The 23231-nt window shown below is 42.0% G+C and overlaps 1 protein-coding gene across 2 annotated transcripts; it reads right to left on the bottom strand.

The window, feature by feature from the left end:
* Positions 1-1567: 1567 nt before the first annotated feature.
* On the bottom strand, positions 1568-22388 carry MKRN1 (makorin ring finger protein 1). 2 transcript variants are annotated; one of them, XM_042795267.1, is made up of 8 exons: positions 22075-22388; positions 14756-14884; positions 9967-10193; positions 4534-4760; positions 3829-4043; positions 3008-3118; positions 2435-2573; positions 1568-2002 (listed from the first exon to the last, which is right to left on the bottom strand). In XM_042795267.1, exons 1-8 carry the CDS (start codon positions 22251-22253, stop codon positions 1790-1792), a joined length of 1440 nt encoding a protein of 479 aa, XP_042651201.1. In that variant the 5' UTR covers positions 22254-22388; the 3' UTR covers positions 1568-1789. The 2 variants fall into 2 exon arrangements, with proteins under 2 accessions (XP_042651201.1, XP_042651202.1); XM_042795268.1 differs by having other exon boundaries at positions 2459-2573.
* Positions 22389-23231: the final 843 nt, after the last annotated feature.

The following is a 23231-nucleotide window of genomic DNA, read 5'->3' as shown; positions in this document are numbered from 1 at the left end:
GTGCTTGGACTTGCCGTTCAAACAGTATTGTGGCAGAAAATTATCAACAGAATACGTGCTACAATTGACATTGTTCAGGACAAATAAAATTAGTATTATAGTACAGAACTTACTTTTGAGAAAGTAAGCCACATCTGTTCCCACTAATGGCCCCATATATTCCTTCAACAGTTCAATTGTCTCAGCTGTCTGTTCAGAATGTGTTCCTTACATTACAGGCTCTTTGCTGGAAAAGTTATAACCAAGTTAAAATTCTGTATTAGCCTGACACGATTCTGCAAGAGTTAAGCGACATAAATGCCTTTACAGGAACATACACACACAAAAATACTCAATCGCACTGCAACACAGAAGCTTCAAACTTATAAGAACAGACTGACTTCTTGTTTCTCTTTTTTTTTGTGTGTTTTTTTTTTTTTTTTTTATTTGGGAAAAGTGCTTCTTACAAAAGGCAGCTGCAAAACAATACGTTATCGACCTCAGAACAATTTCTCATTCCATTTAAAAGTGAAAGGAGAGGCAGTCTAGGGGACAAGAGCAGCAGGAGAACAGATCACGGGGCATCCACGAGTCAATAAAAAACAGCAATAACGTAATGCAAGGTTAAAATTCCTGTGCTGGGGCTTTGGTGGCAAAGTAATTTCTGAATGCAAATTACAGCCAGACACTGCATGACTGCCTTTGTAAGCAGTAACTCACAAACTGAGCAGCTTTGCCAGGCAACCTGCCCAACTCAGATGCTGAGAGGCACGTGTACCTCAAACCAGCTGAGAGGCACAGTGATTTCCTAGCGAAGCTCACAGCTTAAGTGGTTACACCAAGTTCTAAAACTTAGAGCAATAAAGCTAAAGGGGCCTCTCTGGTGTTCCTCTGACCCCACCTCGGCTAACCGGATTTCTGCTCCTTGACAACCCTAATCATACACATGAAAGAGAGCTGGTCTATTAGGGAGTGCCATCTACTAAGTTAAGCGATAGTCAAGATCACTGCCACAGGCTGGGCTGAGACCACTAAACCAGTTTCATGTCCAATTGGAGGCTAGACTTCATGCACCAAGAGGGGATGAAAGATGGTTTTGTTATTTTTAACTTACAGAGAGTCTCCCCATCCTTGAGGTCCAACTCTACATTTATCTGTATATACACATAGAGAGTTCTCCTTTCACAAAGACATTTTCCTTTCATGCTAAACACAGTAAAAACCCAGAACGTTCACACCTGGTTCTGGTTACACAGTAGTAATAGTAATGTGCAAGTAAACAAGAGACCAAAACCACAAATGAAGACGTGTACATGAGGGGGCTGGAACGGACCTGATGCCAGAAAGAGAGTATTTGTATCCGGCCTGAAGTCAGAAATATTGGTACAAAGACAGAAAAAAGGCCATCAGCCAATTTACATCCCCCACTGCATGGCCACTGCTCATTTTTGTATCTGGGCTCTTCAAAATGAGTGTGGAAGTCCTGTAAACACTTTAACCCTGGAACTGGGTGAACTCTGTTGGGTACACAGATGAAGCAACAAACCTAAGCTAACTGTTTGACAGTTAAATTCATTTTTACAAAAACTAACAATTTAAAGATTTATTTCTTGTTATTCGTTTAAACAGAGGAAAAACAACACTCCCGGGGTGGAAGGGGATGGGAAGAGACAGACCCTGGGTAAAAGTTATTACAACAGCACCTGGAATTGATCGGCCTGCCTAAGAGAAACACAGGCACTGCCACAACACCACAGGTAATAGCTACTGCCTGAAGCCAAGACGACAGTCCACACTCCACTGACAGGTGCTATAGATCCAAGTCATAATAATCTTCCAGCTCATCATGAAACAAGTCCCACTCGTCCTCGGAATCCGTTAGCTCATCGTCACCTCCTGCTGCCAACAGCATAAGCAACATCTCACCGAGCTCAAAGGTCACCACCTCATCCTCGTCCGTCTCGAACGGATCACCGTTCTCCCGCTCCTCGATGAACTCCCAGAACCGATTCCTCCGCTGGGCCTGCAAGTGGAACACAAGTATTTCCCCAGGTCACCAAGCAGTACAAGGTAGGAGCCTTCCCAGAGGCTGACAAGGTTCAGCCCCCGGCGTACTTCCCAATATGCAAAAACCCCCATGTTTCTGTTTCAGGGGGATACTGACCTCCGGGAGAATTTACCCTCACACACCCCTACTAACGCTACCCAGTATTTCTACTTCAGTATGTTGGTGTACTAGGAAAGTTTTTAAAATTCACTCTTCCCATCTTGGCCTCCAGCACTCAAACTTTAGACCACCGCCTCCTTCAAATTCACCATTACAGAGTTCTACCAGAAGTTAAGAAAAAAAGAAAGAAGAGTCAATATTTCCCTGTCCTCTTCTCAGGGCAGCCGATGTAATGCACTCCTCTTGCGCTTGCTCTGGACAGAAAGGACAGAAAACAGCAGCACTGACCCGGTATCTACTTGATGTACCCACTTTGGGTCTTTGGGGCTCCTCTCGGCGGCCATCAGGATACGCATGTTTGTAAAAACAGTTCCCTCCAAATGGACAGCTCCCACGGCCTTCGTCGAAATACCTGCATGGCTTGTTGCTGGAAAGGAAAACACCGCAACCCTTACTCACAGCAGACCCCAACCAGACTTCAGAATTGCATCTACCTGTAGTCCAAAAAGGATCTCAGGTATCATTTGCAGCTGAAGGTGTTTTGTCAGTAGAACACCTATGCGGAGACGTGACGCACGACGCGACACGTGTGGGTTGATGCATGCACAGGGACACTGACGGCTTGCAGCGCACGAGCTCGTACTACCTTATGGCTATGCCGCCAGGGTTTTGTGTACAGAAGGGAAAGATCAGGGTCCAAAAACACAGGAATAGCTTCGCGACTGTGTGGTTGCATGCATCTGTGAGTGGCTAAGTAAGGACGTGGAAAGGAGGTGTGAGAGGGCTTTACATCACCACCCTTCGCCAGGTGGCCCTCTATCTCTGCTGTCTCAACTTGACAAAAGGCTGCAGTGCTCATACCTCATTGCCTCCTTGTATTTCTGAATGAGTTTCTGCTTCTCTTCCTTCTCCTCCACCCAGTACTCACTTGGAATGACAAAGTTAGATGTGATCCGACATTCTGGGCAGGACCTGGGGAATGAACAGACTGCGCTGCAAAACTCCGCATTACAGGGCGCTCTCTCTCCTACATAACAAGCCATGGCATATATCCATCTTTCAAGATGTACCGTACCCGCACACTTGCTGTACAGGCTTGTCAATCTAGACTCTCTCTTACACATGAAGATAACCTAAACTCTTTTCTTCAAGAACTCAACGGCAATTGCAGCTGGTCAGCTTGTCTCAAAAAAGCGTGAAAAAACACTTCACACAGACTCCTTTTTCTTTAAAATTAAATAAATTTATTTTGCTTTGATTTCTGTGTTTATTTGATTGGAACTTTGTTTTTCTAGAACAGCCTTTAAATGCAGAAATGTTCTGTCAACTGATTAATGAACTAAGGCAGTAATGACTTAAGAAGCATACATTCTGAACTGGTTAATCTGTTCTCAGATTCCTGGCTGGGTGTCCGAGACTTTAAAACAGTAACCACTGGACAATATGCTACTGAATAAATGAAAATTATTTTATACCATTAAATCAGTTTTGCAAACTTAATCCATATTAACCAAATCAGAGTGTAAATGTTATCCCTAAATTATTTCACTTCCAAACTAAAGTTAGTATGCATTAGATGCAGTCTCTGTGCAGTCTGCATCTGGAAGTCTGTTGCAAGTTGTCACAAGTTACTAAGTTCTTCCATAGCAACAAAGCACAATCGAAATGGGAAAGCGCCTCACTTTATAATCTTGCTCTCAAATTGTTTAGCACTCCTCCACTTGCGGATGCACTTGAGACAGTAAGTGTGGCTGCAGTTGGAGAGGATCCCAAAGCGGCGCTCACTAGGATTAGCTTTCTCATACACCACCTCCATGCATATCCCGCACACCATGTCTTTGCTACGCTGGACGGCAAATGAAAGCTCCATGTCCTTCTCGTGAGCTTCAATGCAAGACTGAAAAGGAGAGACAAAGAAAACTGCTACAGAGACAACTGGGTCACCTGGTGAACTCTAAGGAGTTTTTTAAGCTCAGTTTTACTCTGCTGTTTTGCATAATGAATGGAGTACGATTAAAGAAAAATCTTTATCCTAAAAAAAAAAAAATTGCTCAGATACCAGGGAGCAATCAATTCACAGTTCAAATTCCTTTCTTCAGACACTGCTTTTAAACATGAGAAAGGCAATCTAAAAGACCATCCAGTTTTACTAGGCAAAGAACAAAGCTTTAGTATCTTTAAGCAGACTGCTTTCCCAGCACAGATAAGGAAACCCAGCTGCTTCTGAATATGGCCCTGACAGGAAACAGTCCAGTTTACAACAGTAATTTCATTCACTGCCTGACCTGCATGCATCTTCAAATGAAAGGGAGTTAGTGACAAGTGATTGCGAGGAGCTAGGAAGCAATAGCTTACAGCTGTTTAACACCAGACAGTTGTTTGCTTACCTTTATGTGCTGGGATCTCTGTGCTGCATCAATTGGATGCAAGACCTGCAGCCCGCACATATCACACACATCCCCATGGATATACACGCAGTTTTCTCCGTAACGGCATTCTCCTACTGCAGCGTAGGGGCACAGCTCCTTCTTTATCTCCACGTCTGCTTGCTGCTTTTCGTATTCTTCCTCAATCACCATTTCCTCCAAGGGTGCTTCAGCACAGGAAGGAGCAGCTGGGAACAAAATTAAAGACCATAAGCAACACATTCAGATTTAGAACACTGGGAGCGAGAATACAATGTTTTAAAGTAATCTTTGGGTAACCCTGCTCAAGTTATCCGAAGAGATTAATAAAAATAACCCAAGTTCACTTCAGTCCAAGTTTCACACACCCTCAACATGAACTAACGGTTATTTTCCCACTCAAGAAAGCACAATCAATTTCTTCATCCTTCAACCCAGACAAGACTAAAGCTATCAAAGTTTCAGTGGTCAGACTCAGATCCATTTATAAGCTAAGTCCACACTAAAAAAATCTCACTAGTCCTCAGCAGCTTAAGTACGTTTTTATACAAACTCTGGTTCAGCAACAGTTAAGTAAGGTTACAAATCTCACTGCTTTGGGAATTAATTCCACATCAGCTCAAGTTAACAGGCTTTTTCCCAGAAATTACACAGCTGAAGCACTGAAGAAGTATCCAACATAACAAAATGCTAGTATGGAAACACCACACCAGCAGCTCCTTATGTGCAGGTTAATTAGCATCTCGTTCAGTGTCAACAGATTTTCACTTCTAGACTCCCATGCATCTGTATGAATGATACAAAAACTGTGTCCACACCTCTCGCCAAACTAACTCTGTTCTAGGTATTTGTCAAAACCCCTGTCCTAAACATATTTTATCTATCAGCCAGACACATAAACCTAGCTTTAAGGAACTGAAATTCTGGGCATTTTCATTCTATTCTAAGCTAGCCATCGGTTTTGCAAAATTCTAAGTAAATTCCCTTAACTAACTCTAAATTGAACTGAAATCTGTATCAGTTCCCTTCCTCATTTAGACAGCTTCCACTTAGCACCTCTCCCTGTACCTCTTGAACATACGCCTGTCTGCATCACCACAGGCAAACAGCCTTTTGAGATCATTACACAAGTAGGATGGTAAACTAAGTTACAAGGCAAAAGCAGTCGGTTTGAAACTGAGGATGTAATAAACACAGGGGGACAACACAGCATTGCTACTCAGAATAAACACTCGGAAGAACAGCAATTGGACTTCATTTACATAACCATTAGCCATTACAAGAGTAAAGTGATCTAAGCTATAAGAAAGCGTGACTTTTATAAGCCATTCGAGCACTAGATTTGGGGAAATAAGCAAAAACTATCAAGTGCATACTTGGATCAGTAGAAGTGAAGGACATGCACGCTCACACAGTTTTCATCCCCACTGAGCAAAGAGATACAACAAGGACGTATCAGCCTGTTAGCTTTTGGACATAGAATGAAAAAGCAGGTCCCCGAGAGCTCAGTTTTGCGGGATAAGCAAATACTGAAAATTAGCATAGGAAAACATTAGCTCTGAAAATAAGTTTGAGTTTGCTTCTTGAACCATCTCTGACTTTAGACATCACTCGCACTGATCTTGGATCAGTCTGTTTGCTACAAGCATAGTTACAAAAGTAAGTGACAGAAAAACTAGTCAACTGTCAACCTGCTCATTTTTCAGTAAAACATTCCCAAGCAAAACACCTTCAATACCTCTTCTTCCCATGAGTTCTTGCTGCCAGTTCACTAGAAAAATAACAAGCAATGCTATACTAGGCTCTACCTACTCTTCTGAGTAGCTGAACATAATATGAAAATTTGTACTTAACTGAAATACTGAAATCTACCCCCACCCCTCATCCCCGTTTGAAAGTCGTGGTCTCCACTTCCAGAAGACGTAACAAAAACAAACCAACAAAAAAAAAAGCACAACTATCAGACAGTTTTTATTTTGTCGACTGCCATTTTTGCCAGGTTTTTTTCTAGTTAATGTTGTTACAGATTTTTTCACCTAGTTGATTCACATGACTTCTGATACCTTGTTTGATCCTTACCAAGGAAGCACAGTTTAGAAGATCATAGTATGGATGGGCAGAAGCCTACTAAACAGACAAATGCAGCCGAGTTTGAGGAATGGAGTGATACAATACTGTTAATGGGGCTGGCAAGATCATCTTTGCTTAAGGCAATCCTACATCCCTGGAAATGCATACTTTGAAACAAGAGGCACATTTGAAGCTTCTCTTAACAGAAAAAATTTCCCAGTCACCTGCTCTCTTCAGTGGTATATTTTGTCAAAACTTCATTCAGTAAGGGTTTTATTCATTAAAAAAAAAAAAAAAAACAAAACAAAAAAAACCACCCACAAAAAAAAACACAAACCCCCCCACGCTTATTACTTAAGGTTCTTTGAGAATAAAGGCTTTGAAGTCTTACCCCTCCAGAAACTGACTTAGAAACCCATTTATTTACTATGCTGGAATACAGGAGAGAGCAGAGCTTCACATCTTGGCACAAAGCATACAGTTGTTACTTAAAACAAACAACCTCCAACAACAACTAGTTAAGTCAACAAGCACAGTACACAGTACAGCTACTAAATTCCAGCCCAGTCCACAATACCATCCTTGCACAAAAAAAGTACAAGCAGTTCTTAAGGACGAGACATCTAGACAACAAGATACAGATCTATGAATATCAGACTTTTAATACTGGCTCTGGGTACTTCTACAGTGAGAGGGTGGGAGAGGGAGAAACATGCTAAAAGCGACATTAGTTTTCTAGTCCCAGTCTTCTGTGCTGTCCCAGCACTTCCCCCCTCAGCGAGAGCTGTATTTCTATGAAATAAAAATTTAATTAGGATTTCCACTTCTGAGTATCTCGGCTTCCACAGCCCTGCATATGTATCTCCTGTATCTACTGCACTCTACCTGCTACAGTTCTGCTTCGTTTTTGAAAGCAAAATTAGAGAAACTCACAAGACTCCTTTGCCTCACTAGTTGCGAATCCAACACCCTCACAGACTAACATCCACTGTTTTCAAAACCACTATTCTCCAGCAGGTGGACCCAATCCCTATTTTCTCCCTGCCCATTTCACAGTCAACAGGGTTAAATTTGTACTAGGGAAAAAACTAGTTCATTACTTTCAATTCACACACCAGCTGCTTTCACTCTACGACACACTTTGTAGCATCAAATATGCTCATCTTGTAGCAGCAGGAAACAGTCACCCAATTCACTGTTTCTTGTATTTCTGCCTTTCTACACTCCCTTAATTATTCCAGAACATCTAGCAGCAGTAGCAGCAGAACAAATACGGAAATATGGTGCATCTGTACATCAAACAAGCGAGTAGCTGAAGAATCTCACTATTTTCTTTGCTAGGCCCTGAGGTCATCTTCAAGATAGCAAGTTTAATCCCAAATCAGAGAATCATCTGCATAAGCAGAATGTCTTGACTCCTAATAAAGGATGAGCATTATAGCTCAAACTATGCATGGTTGAACTGCCAACCCTGAATCTTCAACATTTGTAAGACAATTTAAAACACGCAGGCTTCTAGCTAATCTTGAGAAATAGGTTCCATTTTAAAGTTTCCAAGTGCCTGTACATTTCTCCAGGCATTTGACAAGAATAATGTATAAGGCTTTAAAGTACACACCATGAAACACAGTGATGCACACATCTTCCTGATCAATACAGCAAGGTTCTTCATTTTCATAGCTTAATAAAGACAGTGGCTTCAGAACAGTGAAGTTTTTAAAATGCAGCTTTTTTTAAGAAGTCACCACGGGTATTAGCATCATGTAGCACTGTTCCGAACACAAACAGGTGAGCATGTTCGGACATTAAAATACGTCAAATTTCAAAGGACACAGAGAATTTGAAAAAAGATTCAGAGAAGAGACTTATTTAACTTAACCCATGGCAGCCACAAGTTTCCATGAAAAATAAGCCTGATCCCTAGAAAAAGGAACTGCTTCAGTAAAACTGAGTTAAAAGTATAATGAAATGCTCTTACACTTCAGGAGCTTAGGAAAAAGCACCAGCTCTCCTATAAGGAGTAGGGGTATTTCAAAAATCTCTGGCTGTTCAAACTAGGAATGAATTGATTCCAGTGGAGGACCAGCCATCCATTAAGGGGGCTGAAGCCCACGAAAAGAGACAGGGAACTGGACTGGTTCAGCTTAATAAGCTATCTTCCTGCTATCTTCAACTACCTAATGGAAAGGAATGAAAAATCCAAACCACAGAGCCAGACTCTTCTCAGCTGTGCACAGTACAAGAGACAGAAGGCAAGCCAAGGCAGGGAAAAATGCGATTACATATGAGGTAAGGGTAACATATTAACAGGTAGAAGACAAGTTTTCATTCCTCTGGACTATACACAAGTCACAGATACAACAAACAGCTCCCTAACCAAACTTCTGAACACCACTTCCTCAAATCAGATCCGAGCAGGCTCCAGCAGCACCCTGTAACATTGAGAAGGTAATTCTCCTTCCAGATCCGAGAATCTGAGTAGCACTGTGGAGACAAAGAAGTATAATCTGAACACTATATAACAATTTCAAACTCTTCTGGACACAAGGTGTATGTATGTCAGCCGTTTTTTCCAACAATTATTTGAGCACTCATGGCCATAAGCCTTCAGTTTTCGAGCACCAAGTATTAGAAATGATGCTAAAGTAAACACCTTCAGCCTAGTTTTCACTTAAAATTTAAGTCTTTGTGCTATCCTCCTGCAGGGAAAGCAGATGACAAGCATGCTACTTAAACAGTCTGGCCACATATGATGAGCTGCTTCAATTTCATTCTCAACGTGAGCTGTCAAAGTATTAGAAAGTCAAGTCTCAAATGTAACCAGAATAAATGATTTTCAGCCTCTGGTCTGAACTGCCACAGGCTTCATGAAAGCAAGCATTAGGCTTCAATTCATTCTGCAGGAATCTGTACCTTCACTGGAAAACCTTTAAATGACTGCAAAAAAACACCCAAAGAAATTAACAAACAAAAAAACCCACAAAGGCAGATGATCTTTCCAAAGAAGTGGTATTAACTGCATCACCAGTATTTTCTTCTCCTGTCACATACGCAAACTAAACTTCAAAGGAGATTCCTCAAGTCATTTGGAACCGTAACAAGAGGAAGCCAGTTTGTAAAGACTGTCAAACACCTGGTTTCAGAACATCGGGACAACAGTAGTAACTGACATGTAACAGTTTGACTACTCACATCAGAAAATTCAAGCCTAAGTTAAGGACAGATCACTTGAAGTGATTAATAAATACAAATAGCTGTACTCAAGAAAAAGCATTAAAATAAATGCACTGTGTATAAATTGTTGACCCATGACAGAAATGTTCTGTTATCCCATGACCAGCTTACCACGTCCACAGTACGGCTGCCCAGGGACAAACTCTACAGCATTCACCCAGTCTTCAGCACCTACTCCTGCAGCTGCCAGATCTGCATCTTCATCTTCAATCTCAGCGATAATTTCTTCAACTGTTTCAGGGAGCGATGCGAAGTCTGAGGATACTGAGGGATAAATTTCTGCTTCTGGATTCATATCAGTCATTTCTTCCTGTTTCAGTGGCTTGGTATGTTCGTATCTAAAAAGTTGAAACATATCATGTCAACTCTTCACAAAAAGATACCTCTGTAAAGCAGCCAAAGGTACTGGAAATACACTGATTAAGATGTAAAGACACTATCTGGAAGGAGGACCTAGAAATGGCTTGAAAGAGAAAGCCACTGATGAGCCTTTAGCAAGACATGGTTCCACTTGTGTAATGTGTCAGCACTGCTTAGGAAACAGAAGGTACTCCAATGATTTTGGAGGAAATGTAGCAGCACGCACAATCCTTACTTAACCTACACAGAATGAACTTCAGTTATGTTCAAAACTGGTCACATACCTATTAAAGCATGTGTAGTATTACCGAATAAGATAAATTAGTCCATTCAGCTTTAAAAAAAGACTAAGGGCAGATCCGGCTGTCTTCAACTACCTCATGGAAAGCCACAGGAAAGATGCAGCCAGAGTCTTCTCAGAGGCGCAGCAATAGGATGACAGCCAGTAGACAAAATTCCAAAATGAGAAGTTACAATCAGATATTAGGAAAAAACTTCACTGTGAGAATAGGCAAACACTGGAATGGGTGCCCAGAGAGGCTGCACAATCTTCATCCTTGCAGATAATCAAAACTTGACTGGACAATGCCTTGGGCAACCTGACCTAAGCTGGCTCTGCCTTCAGCACAGCTCCAGAGATCTCCACCAACATAAGTGATTCTGTATCTGGGCATCTTGCCTCATTCAGATTTTACACTGATTTTTAGTAGTTATTTCTAATGCCTCTTTCAACTTACTGTAGAAAACGATGCTTAGAATGCTTTGATCCCTACCACCCACAAACAACAGGAAAGCACCATTTCCCTCAAAAATCTGTCTTCCAGCAATTAGTAGACTACATGGGAAAATAAACTAGAGGTGTACCTCTGAAGTCACAGATACTTGCTGACTAATTTCAAGAACAGAGGGAAGGAATTTTTGGAGATCATACAAAACTTAAGCAACTATAATTCATTTACCTTGTGTCAGATTGAAAACAACAAAGTGTCACAGTTCTTGCATATTAAAGAGATGCTCCCAATCGAATGTCAGCTTTCAAATCCTAAGGAAGCTACGAAGCACAAATTTAAAAGTCAAGCCTTCAGACCTCTACAGCAGCGGTCTCCAAAGTGGTATGCATGCAGCCTAGGGGGTGTGCAAGACAATCCACTGGGGTGCACGAAGAAAATACTAGAGCTTTTTTCTCTTTCTAAAAAAATAAGAATTTCAGTTTTACTAATATCGAACATACAGATTGACAGCAGCATCCTCACTCGGTCCGTGTGTCAGAGGGTCCCACGTATGGTATGCGCAAGGTGTCCTGAAGGAGGAGTGGGTGTTCCACCACGCAGCAGGGCTGACAGCGGCACCCTCGCTTCTTTGTTCACTTTCGGCATGTTTCAAAACATGGCAGTTTGTTTGCATCCAATTAAGCGGACTGGCAGATTATATTATCTTGTTTTACCTAAACTAACTCTGACAAAAGGAACAAGTGGCTTAAAAAGATTCCTGCAAATAAACTGTGGACTGCAGACAAGAGTGATAACGTGAGCACAAGCCAACAACAAGAAAACGTCAGAACTAACACTTCTCCTACTCCTACTATGAGCCCTTCACTACAAGGAAAAGACAATGCCAACCTAATCAGATCTGACAAGAGCTTAGAAATGATAAATAAATTGAGATTACCAAGAGGGCTATTTGAAATATGGATCTACATCCCCTATTATTAACAGTGAGCTTTGCCCTGGCTGTATATCGTGCCTTGAGATGGCAGCTAATGATAGTATGAAGCCATCACAGTTAGCAAGACATTTAAAATCTAAACATCCAGAACACGAAGACAAACCTCTACATTTTTTTCAGAGATTTTTCAAGTCATGCAATACTCAACCCAGAACTTCACAAAACTTCACAGTAAATGTTTAGAAGCCTCTTCTGAGGCTTCTTGCATAACAGTGAAAGACAAAAAGCCACATACCATTGCACCACTCGTTCTTCCTGCTGTGGCAAAAAAGACTGAAATAACACATGGAAAACAATATGGTGACAAAGTAAAACACATTCCTTTGTCAGCAAATACTGTTGGGAAATGCACAGAAAACATTGCTGAAGATGTGAAGAAACAAGTAATAGAACAAATTTTGCAGTGTGGGAAGTTTGCTGTACAGCTGGATGAAGTACAGATGTTTCTAACATGTCTCAGCTTATGACAATTGCTAGATGCTTTTTCAATAATGAAATCCACATAGAACTTTTTTTTTGTGAGCCACTCAAGAAAAGATGTACTAGAAAAGATATATTCTCAATAAATTACTTTTTTAATAAAGAGCCATAAAAAAAATGTACTGGAAATGTATTCCCAACAGTAAATGACTTCTTTAATAAAAACAGTATTTTATGGAAAACTGTGCAAGTATAACCACTGATGGAACCATTGCTTTGGCTAGAATAAAAAAAAAAAATTGCAGAGTAAGGTTAGAGGTAGCACCACACTAGAGATTCATTCACTGCATCCTTCATAAGCAAGACATTGTAGCAAAGATGGAGCCAGAGGCACACAAAGTGCTACAATGTGATCAATACAGTTAATTTTATAAAAACAAGACCTTTAAATAGTTGAATCTTTACAACACTTTAAGAGATGGGGAGTGACCATGAAAATCTGTGCTACACAGGTTTCCAAGTTATCTTGTGATAAACTGCTTAAAAGTCATCAAAGATGAGTTACACATTCTTCTTTCACAAACAGACAAGTGCTCTAAATTTGCTGACCTTTTCTGTGATGACAAGTCACTGTCAGTAGCACGGTATCTAGCAGATATTTTCAAAAAGTGAAACACATTAAATCTGTCCCTTCAAGGTAAAGAAAACGTTTTCAGAGTAAGTAACTGCTTTTTGAAAGAAACTTGCAGTATGGGGACAACATCTTGAAAGTGGATGTTGCAAAACATTTCCACCATTATGCACTTTGTTGCCAAAAACGATGCAAGTGTGTCAACTATAAAAAACTCTCATATCTTGTGCACTTAAACCTTGGAAACAGAACTCTTAACATGTTTAAGATCTTCCAAGTAAAGAGTTTCAGTGGGTTTTGGACCCATTTGTTAAAAACATAAAAAAAGCAACACCTTCCAATTAGTCTGCAAGAACAGCTGCTTGACACAGGGAAGACAGAAATATACTAGCCAAATTTTAAAAAAAATCTTTGCATAATTGGTGATTGGAGATTGAAATGGAGATTGAAAAATGAGTATCACACATTTGTAAGCGCAGACAATGTTAGACTTCCTCCTTTTGGGTCTACATATCTTTGTGAAAGACCATTTTCAGCTATGACAGCCATTAAAACTATGTACTGGAATAAACTGAACTTAGAATGAGATCTTCAAATCGTTGTATTATGAAATGTGAAATTAAGATTTTTAAAAATAGTAAAGCATATCCAATTGACATTACTGTCAGTAAAAATTATTATTACTAATAATGTTTTTAGTAGGATAAAAATGGGTTTGGACTCAAAAAATTTATAAAATATTGTTTATTTCATCTTTATTACATCCTTTATAAAATTCTGATTTTTGTGTATGACTTATAACATACGTAATATAGTAGTAGAGTAGTGTATATATATATATTGGGGGAACTCAATTTTTCACTGATGGGGTGCATAATCAAAAGTTTGGAGATCACTGATCTACATGATCAAGAAAGCAACATTGTCAGACAGAAGGCTACAGAGAGGCTTCTTTTTGTTTTCTTATACATAGTAACCATAAACATGAAAATAAAGCTAACTATGAGCTACCATATGAAGTCATGATGCAAATATTTAATCATAAATTAGAGCTGCAACAATACAGAATGTTAAGGCTCCTGATAAGTTTTAGTAAAGTGAATTTAAGATGATGCAAACATCCCTAAGACTTTGTACAGCTTTTCTACGGTAGGAAGGTGTCCATTTCCTTTCTTCAGACTTCCTTTTTTTTCCTTTTTAATAATCTCAGGAGTATAGGTTAATCATACTATGTTTTCATAATATAGGGCCATTTTGTACAGGCAATATTTTAGAAACTACATGACTACACTCCAGTTACTTTTCCAAAATGGCAGTTCAAATGTCAGAGTAGCAATTCCTGAAGACACACGTACAATCAGAACAAAAAATAATCTTACCTGTTCAGGATTTTATGGTCACTTACCAGATGTAACTCAGTTCCAGCAGTTCAGCTAGCTTGAACGTAGACTCAGTTTTCAATTATTTCATGTACTGATGTTATTAATAAACAAACAAGAAACCCACACACCCTGACAACTAGTACTTTTACAAAAAACAGTTTTCCTCTCATTTTGCCTTTGCTATTTATTTCCATAGCAAAGCTAACTGTACAGTATTTAGCAAGAGAAGGCAGTTTGTGAAAAGAAGCTATTTTTATGAAGTTCTGAAGTTGCAATGAAAGAGTGAAAACACTTTAAGATTTGGTGCCTTTCTGTGAGCTCTCTAGTCGGGGAATCAGAGTGAAATTGCTCCCATACAGGATGGTCAATGGCCTTTCTTTACCTGCAACGATCTCCATAAGCACAGCATCCTCGCTGATAATACCTGCACACCATGGCAGACTGACTAGTGGAGAGGTCATGGGAGTAGCGACAGTTGTCTCCTTCCTTGCAAACTCCATGCATGAAATATCTGTAAAACAGAAGGATTATTGTGAATTAAGGAGAAGCACTGAAGCTGTAAACGAAGTACCTGGATGAAGAGTTATTCTATGAATCGAGCTATGCTGAATTAAGAACACCACTAACCACATCCCAGGATAAACATACAAATAGGAACATCTGAGAAAAGATGAAGCCTTAGCTATTCCAGTGAACTGCACATTTAGGGACTTCCACTTACAAATACCTGAAAAAAATCTGCAAAGCAAATCTTATCCTGGGCTATGACAGAGAGGAGTGAGTCTTGGACAAAGTAGATAGGAACAAAGTTTTACTTGTAGCTCCTGTGTTCTGATACCACAAAAAAAAAAATCTTAAACCCACCACTGAATCCAAGAATCGGCCACACCCTAAACAAGTTTCCCCGAGGGCTTAAATCTATTTTGAATTTGAAAATAAATCCACCAGAAGTAATTTCCTCTCCAAGAATGGAAAACGTGTTTGTGACGGATAATTACCTCTGACAAAACATACACCTTAGTTTTTGCCATCCGAGCCAAAGAATCAGTAAAAACACTCTGCTTCAATACTGTGCTGCTGGCCTTGAAAGAATTGAGTTTCAAAGCTTTTGAGGGCAGTTTACTAAATTTTCACATGTCAAATAACACAAGTTTAATTGAGCATTCGCAAATTCAACTACTCAAGAAAACTCAACAGTGATTTTCCATTTAGTTAAAATTTTAACCTAGAAGACACAACTTTCTTTAAATTTAAAGCACTGTAACTACCCAGACTCAATATGCTCACATCAAAACCTCAACTGAAAATACAAGCTTAAGCACATCTTTCCCAACCAACATGAAGTACTAGTCAAGGAAGAAAACAAAACATAACTACTGTGTAAGAACTGAATCCATCAATACATTTACCAACACTTCAGTTCAGCAAGAAGCACTGGCCCCAGATACCAAGTAAACTGCAAACTCTGAACTCCCTGGAAATATCAAAACCTGGTAAAGAAGAAAATTTGTTAGGGTCTAGGTCTGATACAAATCCTTCGCTTGCCTATAAAACAGCACTTGAGGGAAGACTGAGAGGCAGATTATACCCTCCTAAACATATCTTGCGGCTGAAAGGGGCACTCCTGCCCTCCTCTTGTTACACACTTCCACCACTTTGCATTGCTACTCGCATACCTACACAGCTAGAACCACCAGGTCCTCCAACCAGCTGACTGTGCAGCCACACAGCAGTACAGCCAGCCCAAGAGACAGAAGGATCGTCTTTCAGCAGCCCAAAGTAAGATGAGGATAGCTCTTCACAAAGTCTATTCAAGTCTATATTCCTAAACCTAAAAGGTGTCAAGCTGTTGAATTGCACGAACTTCTGCGCAGGTATTTAGTCTACTATGTTTTTAACAAGTCTGATTTATCTGAGTGAACAATTCACCAAATGACATAAGCAGACCTGCATGTGTAATCCAGTACCAGGGATGTATTACAACCTGAGGTGAGTCTTAAAAGGGCTGGTAACACTCCATGTGCAAAACCAGTGGTGTATTCAAGGCACTAATAACAACAACAAAATCTAAAGCAGTTTTATAAGCCACCAGCTGACACTTGCCATCAGATGGCTGCAATTCACACTCAAAACAACCACCTGTGTACACTGTAGCTGCACAGTAACCAGGTAAGAAATGTGGTCCTACATAAAAATAAGTGGTAGAAGACCAAGATGAGGCTGTGCAGGATAGTCTCCCCAGAGGGATGAGCAGCCTAGTCAGGTTTGCCAAGTGGCTGCACAAACAGCTATGCCAGGAATAGGGTGTTGCAAAAACAAGACAAAAAACCCCACACTCCATAAGCACCACTCTCCATTGCTAAAAACAAACAAAAAAAAAAAAGGCAAAAAAAAAAAAGTCCCACCAAAAAAACCCACCACCCCCACACACATCAACAGGACACCACGACCCACCCACAAACCAACCCACTTCAGAGCAAAAAAAGCCAACAACCCACAAACTCGTGGAACCAGAGCATAACTGGAATTTCTGGCTTGCTTTCAAGAAATGGGAGTCACACCAGTATGGTAAAAACTAATTCAGGTGGTTAAATGTTTGTTCTCCTTAACAACTGTTATCTCCACCCTCTGCTTATTTCCACACTGCATTGCTTCCCCCATGTGTTGGGGCACCTGATTTCATAGCCACCCGCTGACTCAGATCAGGAAATCGCTTCAGATGTAACCTGACATTCCTTTTGCTGCCCCCATGGTTATTTTTAATCCAGATCAGATCACTGTTCAACCCCACTGCACAGCCTCACTGCTACTTAAGCCAACAAAGTGTTGGGACACCATTACAGCTGAAATAAATAACTAAGAAAAAGGCTCCAGCCTCAAGAGAGGACTTCTGTTAGGAAGTATTTGGTCAATACAACTTATGCTAAATACGTAAGCCTCAAAATCAGGCTCTCCCACTGCTTGTTAAGAGAAAACAGCTCCAAGTGCCATTCCTTCTTTCCCAGGTTATGTTAGAAAATCCTTTGCAAATACAGATTTTGTATAATTCTGAAAGTATTACATCAAGATGGTAGGCTCTAAACGAAAAAAAAACAAACAAACAAACAAAAAAAACCCCACAAACCTGAAACCTCATAAACTCGATTTAATTCACACGTCATTTTTAAAGGCCTGCAATCCTACGCAGCAAACTCTGCATCATTTGAACAAGAAGGCTGGGGTAGGAGGAGAGAAAAATTTATTTCTCACCAACTTCCCTCCTCCCCCCACCCCTAAGAGGTAAGATTTTTTTACTTTAAGGTCACAAATAATTTAACATTTTACATATGAAATTGTTGTGTTTGACTAAACTATGCTTTGATAATGTCAAAAAATAAACAGAGTGCATTATTTTTGGTGAAAAGTAATAAAACTTCTGTTGGAAAGCATCTTTACACACACAGATTATTCAATTTAACTGTAACTTTCCACAATACCAATACCAGCCTGTTTCCAGTTACAGGGAGAAAGGATCCTTTGAACTGAGATATACACACGTTACCTGCCTGCCTCAGTGACGTGTAGAAGGATAGCTGAAATTTGTATTTTGTCAAGCGCATGGAAAATACATATAATTTCATCTGAAAAAGTAAAACTCGATCAGAACAAGTATATAAGTGGATTTTCTCTGAGCATCTGACTCTGTCATCAAAAAGCACTTTTTCTGGCAGCAATCAATCATCTCTGCCTTTTCTATTCAGCTACACTGGCATAATTTGGTGAGGCTGCTTGGGGAACCAGAGCAGAGAACTCATCAGGGTCCAGAGGCAGATCATCTCCCTGGTTTGGCTCACTGCATGACTGCACAAAACACGAGTGTTACCAACACACAGAACCACCACACAGAAGTAACATCTGCCTGTACTGCCATTTACCACTGAGAAACATTTCAACTCTTGTCTAGTTGTGGATGCCTTGATCAAAACAGCATACCTGGATTTTATTGGGGTCACAGAAATCAGGCTTTGCCCATCCAAAAACCTCAAGTTGCAGACAAGATGTGGTGGGCATTTTTTGGAACCTTATAGAAAAAAATTTGCCCAAGGCCATAAAGCTAATCATGTCTCCAACTTCCCTGAATTCCAACTGCTGGAGAGAGGTCAGATGTTACAAGTGCTACAATTAATTTACTGGAATATTTGGAATTTTCAAGTTTATCCAGGTTTCAATTACCTTGATTTCCATGATGATTTAAAGTATAATTAATAATTTACTGAATATTTTGTTTTACACTGCTAGAATATTACTTTTATTACTTGCCATAAGCTAGAGAAAAAGAATTTGCAACGCCTTCATCAAAAAGACATTGCAGTGTTAAAACACATAGAACTGCACTCTAAAACCCTGAACATGTACTAGCTTCTTTCAGTATACTATGTCTTTATCCTCATAATCTTATTAGTGAACTCAATATGCAATACTTCTTTCCCTGGCTTCTGAAGCTTGCAATGGGTTTGCTTATTCAGGTGTGGTTTGTTCTCTACTTCAGGTCCACTTCATTCTGCTTTCAGGTAATCCCATTTTGTTTACTAAACTACTGGTTTTGCTGCATCAGAATGTCACACCCGGCAACAGACCTTCAAAAATACAGACATTGCCACCACTGGCAGACAGGGAACCTCAGGCTAATAGCCAACAGCAGTCATTAGCCTCTCCAGGTGCCACAGAGACCCTGAGAACTCCCAGGGAAGAGGAGGCCTGGCACACCGTTCTAGTGCAGCACAGGGGCGCTCAGCCACAGGAGCGGCTGACAAAGTCCTACATGAATTGGTAACCTTGAGAAAAAGAAAAAAGTAGGTCTATATAGTATTTATCTCCTTGTCCCTTCTTCTCCATAACCTTCTTCGGCAAGCAGCTAGCAGGGGATCCAGAACAGAGTAGCTGAGAAAAGGGCAATACAAGCAGGCAGTGAAGAGTTTTGTGCTCCACACCTTATCACTAGTGCTGCACTAAACTAAGGAGGCATACCTTACCGATTCAGATTCTTTATATTGAAAGACAGATAAATACCTGATCTAGGTTTTTAGAAAGAACAGCAAAGACACAAACACGCAGAGAACTCTCAAAATACACCAGTTAGTTACTAAGGGGTTTATTCAGGTTCAGTTATTAAACAAACAAGTGAAATGCAATCTATTTATGTCAATTTGATGACCTTAATTATTATTGCATGACATCTGGAAAACACAAGTATCTGGAGCTAAGTGTCAAGTCTTTGGAAAAAAACGTTGGCTATACTGCTGCTCAATAAAACCACGTAACAATCTGAAACTGGAAGGGCAGAGAAACTTGGTAGAGACCACTATTGTTTTTCTTATTTCAAACATATCAATAACAATAGAATATTAAATAAAAAGTTATCAATTTCAGTTTTTTTCAGATTAAAAAATTATGAATTATATACCACAAACACATTGAAAACTACTAAACATAGAAGCAATGTAAGACTAAAACCTGCATTTTGAAATTCAACCCCTTCATCTCTCAGTTATATCCTCAAACCCATTTACAAAGGGAAAACAAGATTTAATAGTACAAAATACATTTTCTTGAATATGAACACATCCTATCGAAACCAAACTCAGAAAAAAACAGTATTCTTATCTGACATTCCCAGAAACTCATGTTAGAATTGTTAATTTCACTTTAAAGTCGGAGGAAAGCCATGCTGCCTACACATTGAATGGTCCCGTAAAATTAAACAAGGAAACAAGAAAGTAAGCAATGGGATAACTAGGAGGATTAGTCAAAAAGAACAAAGAATGGAGAGGTTCATTGTGTCCAAAGCTGAGATCTCAACGTTGTTTAAGCTCACATTAAAGCATATTATCCATTACAAAAAAATAGTTTTGACTTCCCATTAGCTGAGTTTGTAAATAAATATATTCAGACTCACTGCACAGTACGTTAAACAGACACTGAACTTCACTGTCTCTGTACAGCAGTCTTCGATAAATTGTGTCTGTTACCTGAGAACATGCATACATATATATATCTCACCAATCCAATTTACCTAATTGAGCCTTTCGATCTTCAGAAATTATGAGGAAATCTATAGAGAGGGAGCACTAACCTATACCCTTGCAGCTCACTAAAAAGCTGAGCTAAGCATCATTCCCTCTCATTTCCTTATCACTGGCCTACGCTTAACTGCCATACATCAAATATTAACCCGGTTATCCCTAGGCAAAACTCTTTGTATTCATAAGTACTCAGAGAGAGTTGAGAAACGGGGCTTCTCCAATGGAGACGTTAACAGCGAATTAACAAAAATAAACAGCGATCAAAAGTTAACAGGAATGCTTTAAATACTGCAGGGCATACTTAACAGCACAAAAGAGAGACCCAAGAAGCAAGCTCCCTGTGAAAGGCCAGCGATGGTTCCCAACGCTGCTATTTCAATTTGCAATTGGCTCAAACGGAGTAAGAGGCAGAAGAGATCTAGACCTCACATCGAGATCTAGAGGCTCTTCCTTCCTGCCCAAGGGATGTTCCTTTTTGCTTCCAAGTGATTCGGAACGTACTTGCCCAGAAAAGTATGCAGATTAAATGTAATTTACTATCTTTATTTAGATAATTTTTTAAAGTATTTTTTTTAATAATCAGGAGACGCTTCTTGATGCTGATCTTGGATTACCACTTGCTTTAATATAAATGAATATATTTCTATATTCACAAAAACGTTTTTAAATTCCTTTCAGTCTGCAGACAGACCAGCAGTGTTCAGTTTAAAAATAGTCCATCTGGCAAGCTTTACAACATGCAGTATGATTTGCATAAGCCTATGTAAAAGATTTCTCAGAAATACCATTTAAAGGAAAAACCGAATATGAAATGACGCAGCATACAGAACCTTAACGTAATGCAAGGAGCAGCACTCCTCACATCCTGCAGCCTACTGCGACTTATGCCCACGAGTTTAACAATTTTTGCTGTATCAACCACAGGCTCGCCTCCATTTTTAAATTTTGATTCAAACGGACAAGAACTTAGATCTTTTTCTACTTCCTGCTTTACCGCGTTTTCTGGAACGCGGTTACAGGCCTCCCATCCTTCAGGCTCCCCCCACACCGATCACGGCGGGCTTATTTTCACACAATAAACTGCGGCCTACGGCACCTCAGAAGGAGCCAGCAACGCATCCACACCCCCACCCTCACCCCCAGCCTGACAAGGGGCCGGCAGCCACACGCGATGCGCACGGGAGCACCCTGCCGTGAAGGCGGGAGCAGAAGAAAGGCCCCGGCCCTCACGGCCCGCGGCTCCGGCGGGCTGGGCCCGCAGCGCGCTCGACGCCAGCCGGTACTTCCGGCAAAGGGCGGCCGCCACCGCCCTACACCCTCCCCCCCCCCCCCCCCCCACGCCGGGCCGCCGCGGGCGGTTCCCGCGGGGAGCGGAGCGGCGCGGAGCGGCGGGGCCCGGCCAGCTGCGCAGTTTGCCGCAGGCCTCCCCGAGGGCGCCGGGCGGGGCGGCGGGGGGGGCGCTGCGGCCGCGCGTACGTGACCGTGGGGGGAGGGGAGCGGCGCGGCGCTGAGGGAAACGGCCGCGGCGGGGGGGAGAGCGGGGAAGGGGGGGGGGGGGGGGTGGGGAAGGGAATGGCGGTCACGCCCGCCCTCCCCAACCCCAACCGTTCCCCCGCCACACGTTGAGGGCAGCGCGTACCTGCAAGTGACCTGCTTGGTCCAGCCGCCGCCTCCCAGCTCCGCCATGGGCGGCGGCACGGCCGCGAAGTCGAAGGCCGCGGCCATTTCTGCCGCGGCCATCTCTCCCGCGGCCGCCGCGGCGGATGTTCCCAGGGCCGCGGCCCCCGCCGTTGTTCCCAGAGCCACCGCCTCCGCCATTACTGTTTATCCCACACAGCGGCAGCACCGGAACTTCCGGGAGCGCATCCTTCCGGCCGGCCGGGCGGGCGGCGGCGGCGGCGGCGGCGAGGCGGGGCGGGGGCCGGGCGGTAGCGGGGCGGCTGAGGCGCGCACCGGCTCCGCCCCCTCCCCCCTGGTGGCCCCGCCCCCCCGGCTCCGATTGGTGGAGGGGAACGTCCGTGCAGTGGGGTGGCGGGGGGGCGCCGGCCGTTATCGCCGCGCGCCGCGGCCGTTGTCCCCGCGCCGCCTCAGGAACCGAGCGGCGTGTGGGAAGTCTCGGCGGCCGCCGGGACCGGCCCGAAGTGTCGGTCGGTAGCCGGGCCTCAGACGGCAAGCTGAGGCGGTGGGGCGTTCAGGGGCGCCCCGCTGCCGGGCTGGCTCAGGCAGCGGCGGGAAACGGGCTTTTGCCCTGGCGGGAGGAGCACGCAACGGCAACGTGGCGGGGGGGGGGGGGGCTCAAAACGAGCCAGGGGCGCCTCAAAAGTCCGGGCGGAAAATTGGCACTAGGCCACCGGGGAGCTCAGTGCTGCGAATTTGCGGTGAGAAAAGTTAACGTCCTTCTGCCATAGGAAATCCCCGTTGTGAAACAACTGTTTGCTTGATCTGCAGCATGTCGTTGTCTTCCAGCTGCCGAGGGTCTTGTGCCAAGGGCTAGACACTGCCCAAAAAGGCAGAGTGACAAGCAGGGATGCAGGGGCAAGGTGAAGAGAGAAGTCTGTCAGTGCAATGTTACTGATATTTTGCATATCTGTTTGAAAATACGTTTAAAAACAAACATATCAAAGCCATCAGTCACTTCAGAAAACATTGAAATTAAGCCTTTGTTTTAAAAGTAGACAGTAGACAAACACCATCCTAAGACAGCAGGACTTTAGGAAATGCACTAGTGAGGTCAGAAGAGGGAAATAATTTTTCAGGTTGCCTTGAAACAATGACTTAGGTGCCCTTGAATGACCT

Source organism: Tyto alba, unplaced genomic scaffold (assembly GCF_018691265.1).
Source record: "Tyto alba isolate M040663 unplaced genomic scaffold, T.alba_DEE_v4.0 Super-Scaffold_21, whole genome shotgun sequence".
In the NCBI taxonomy this organism is placed as follows: domain Eukaryota; kingdom Metazoa; phylum Chordata; class Aves; order Strigiformes; family Tytonidae; genus Tyto; species Tyto alba.
Note: the sequence above shows the minus strand (reverse complement) of the source record. Positions and strands in the feature narration are given on the sequence as shown.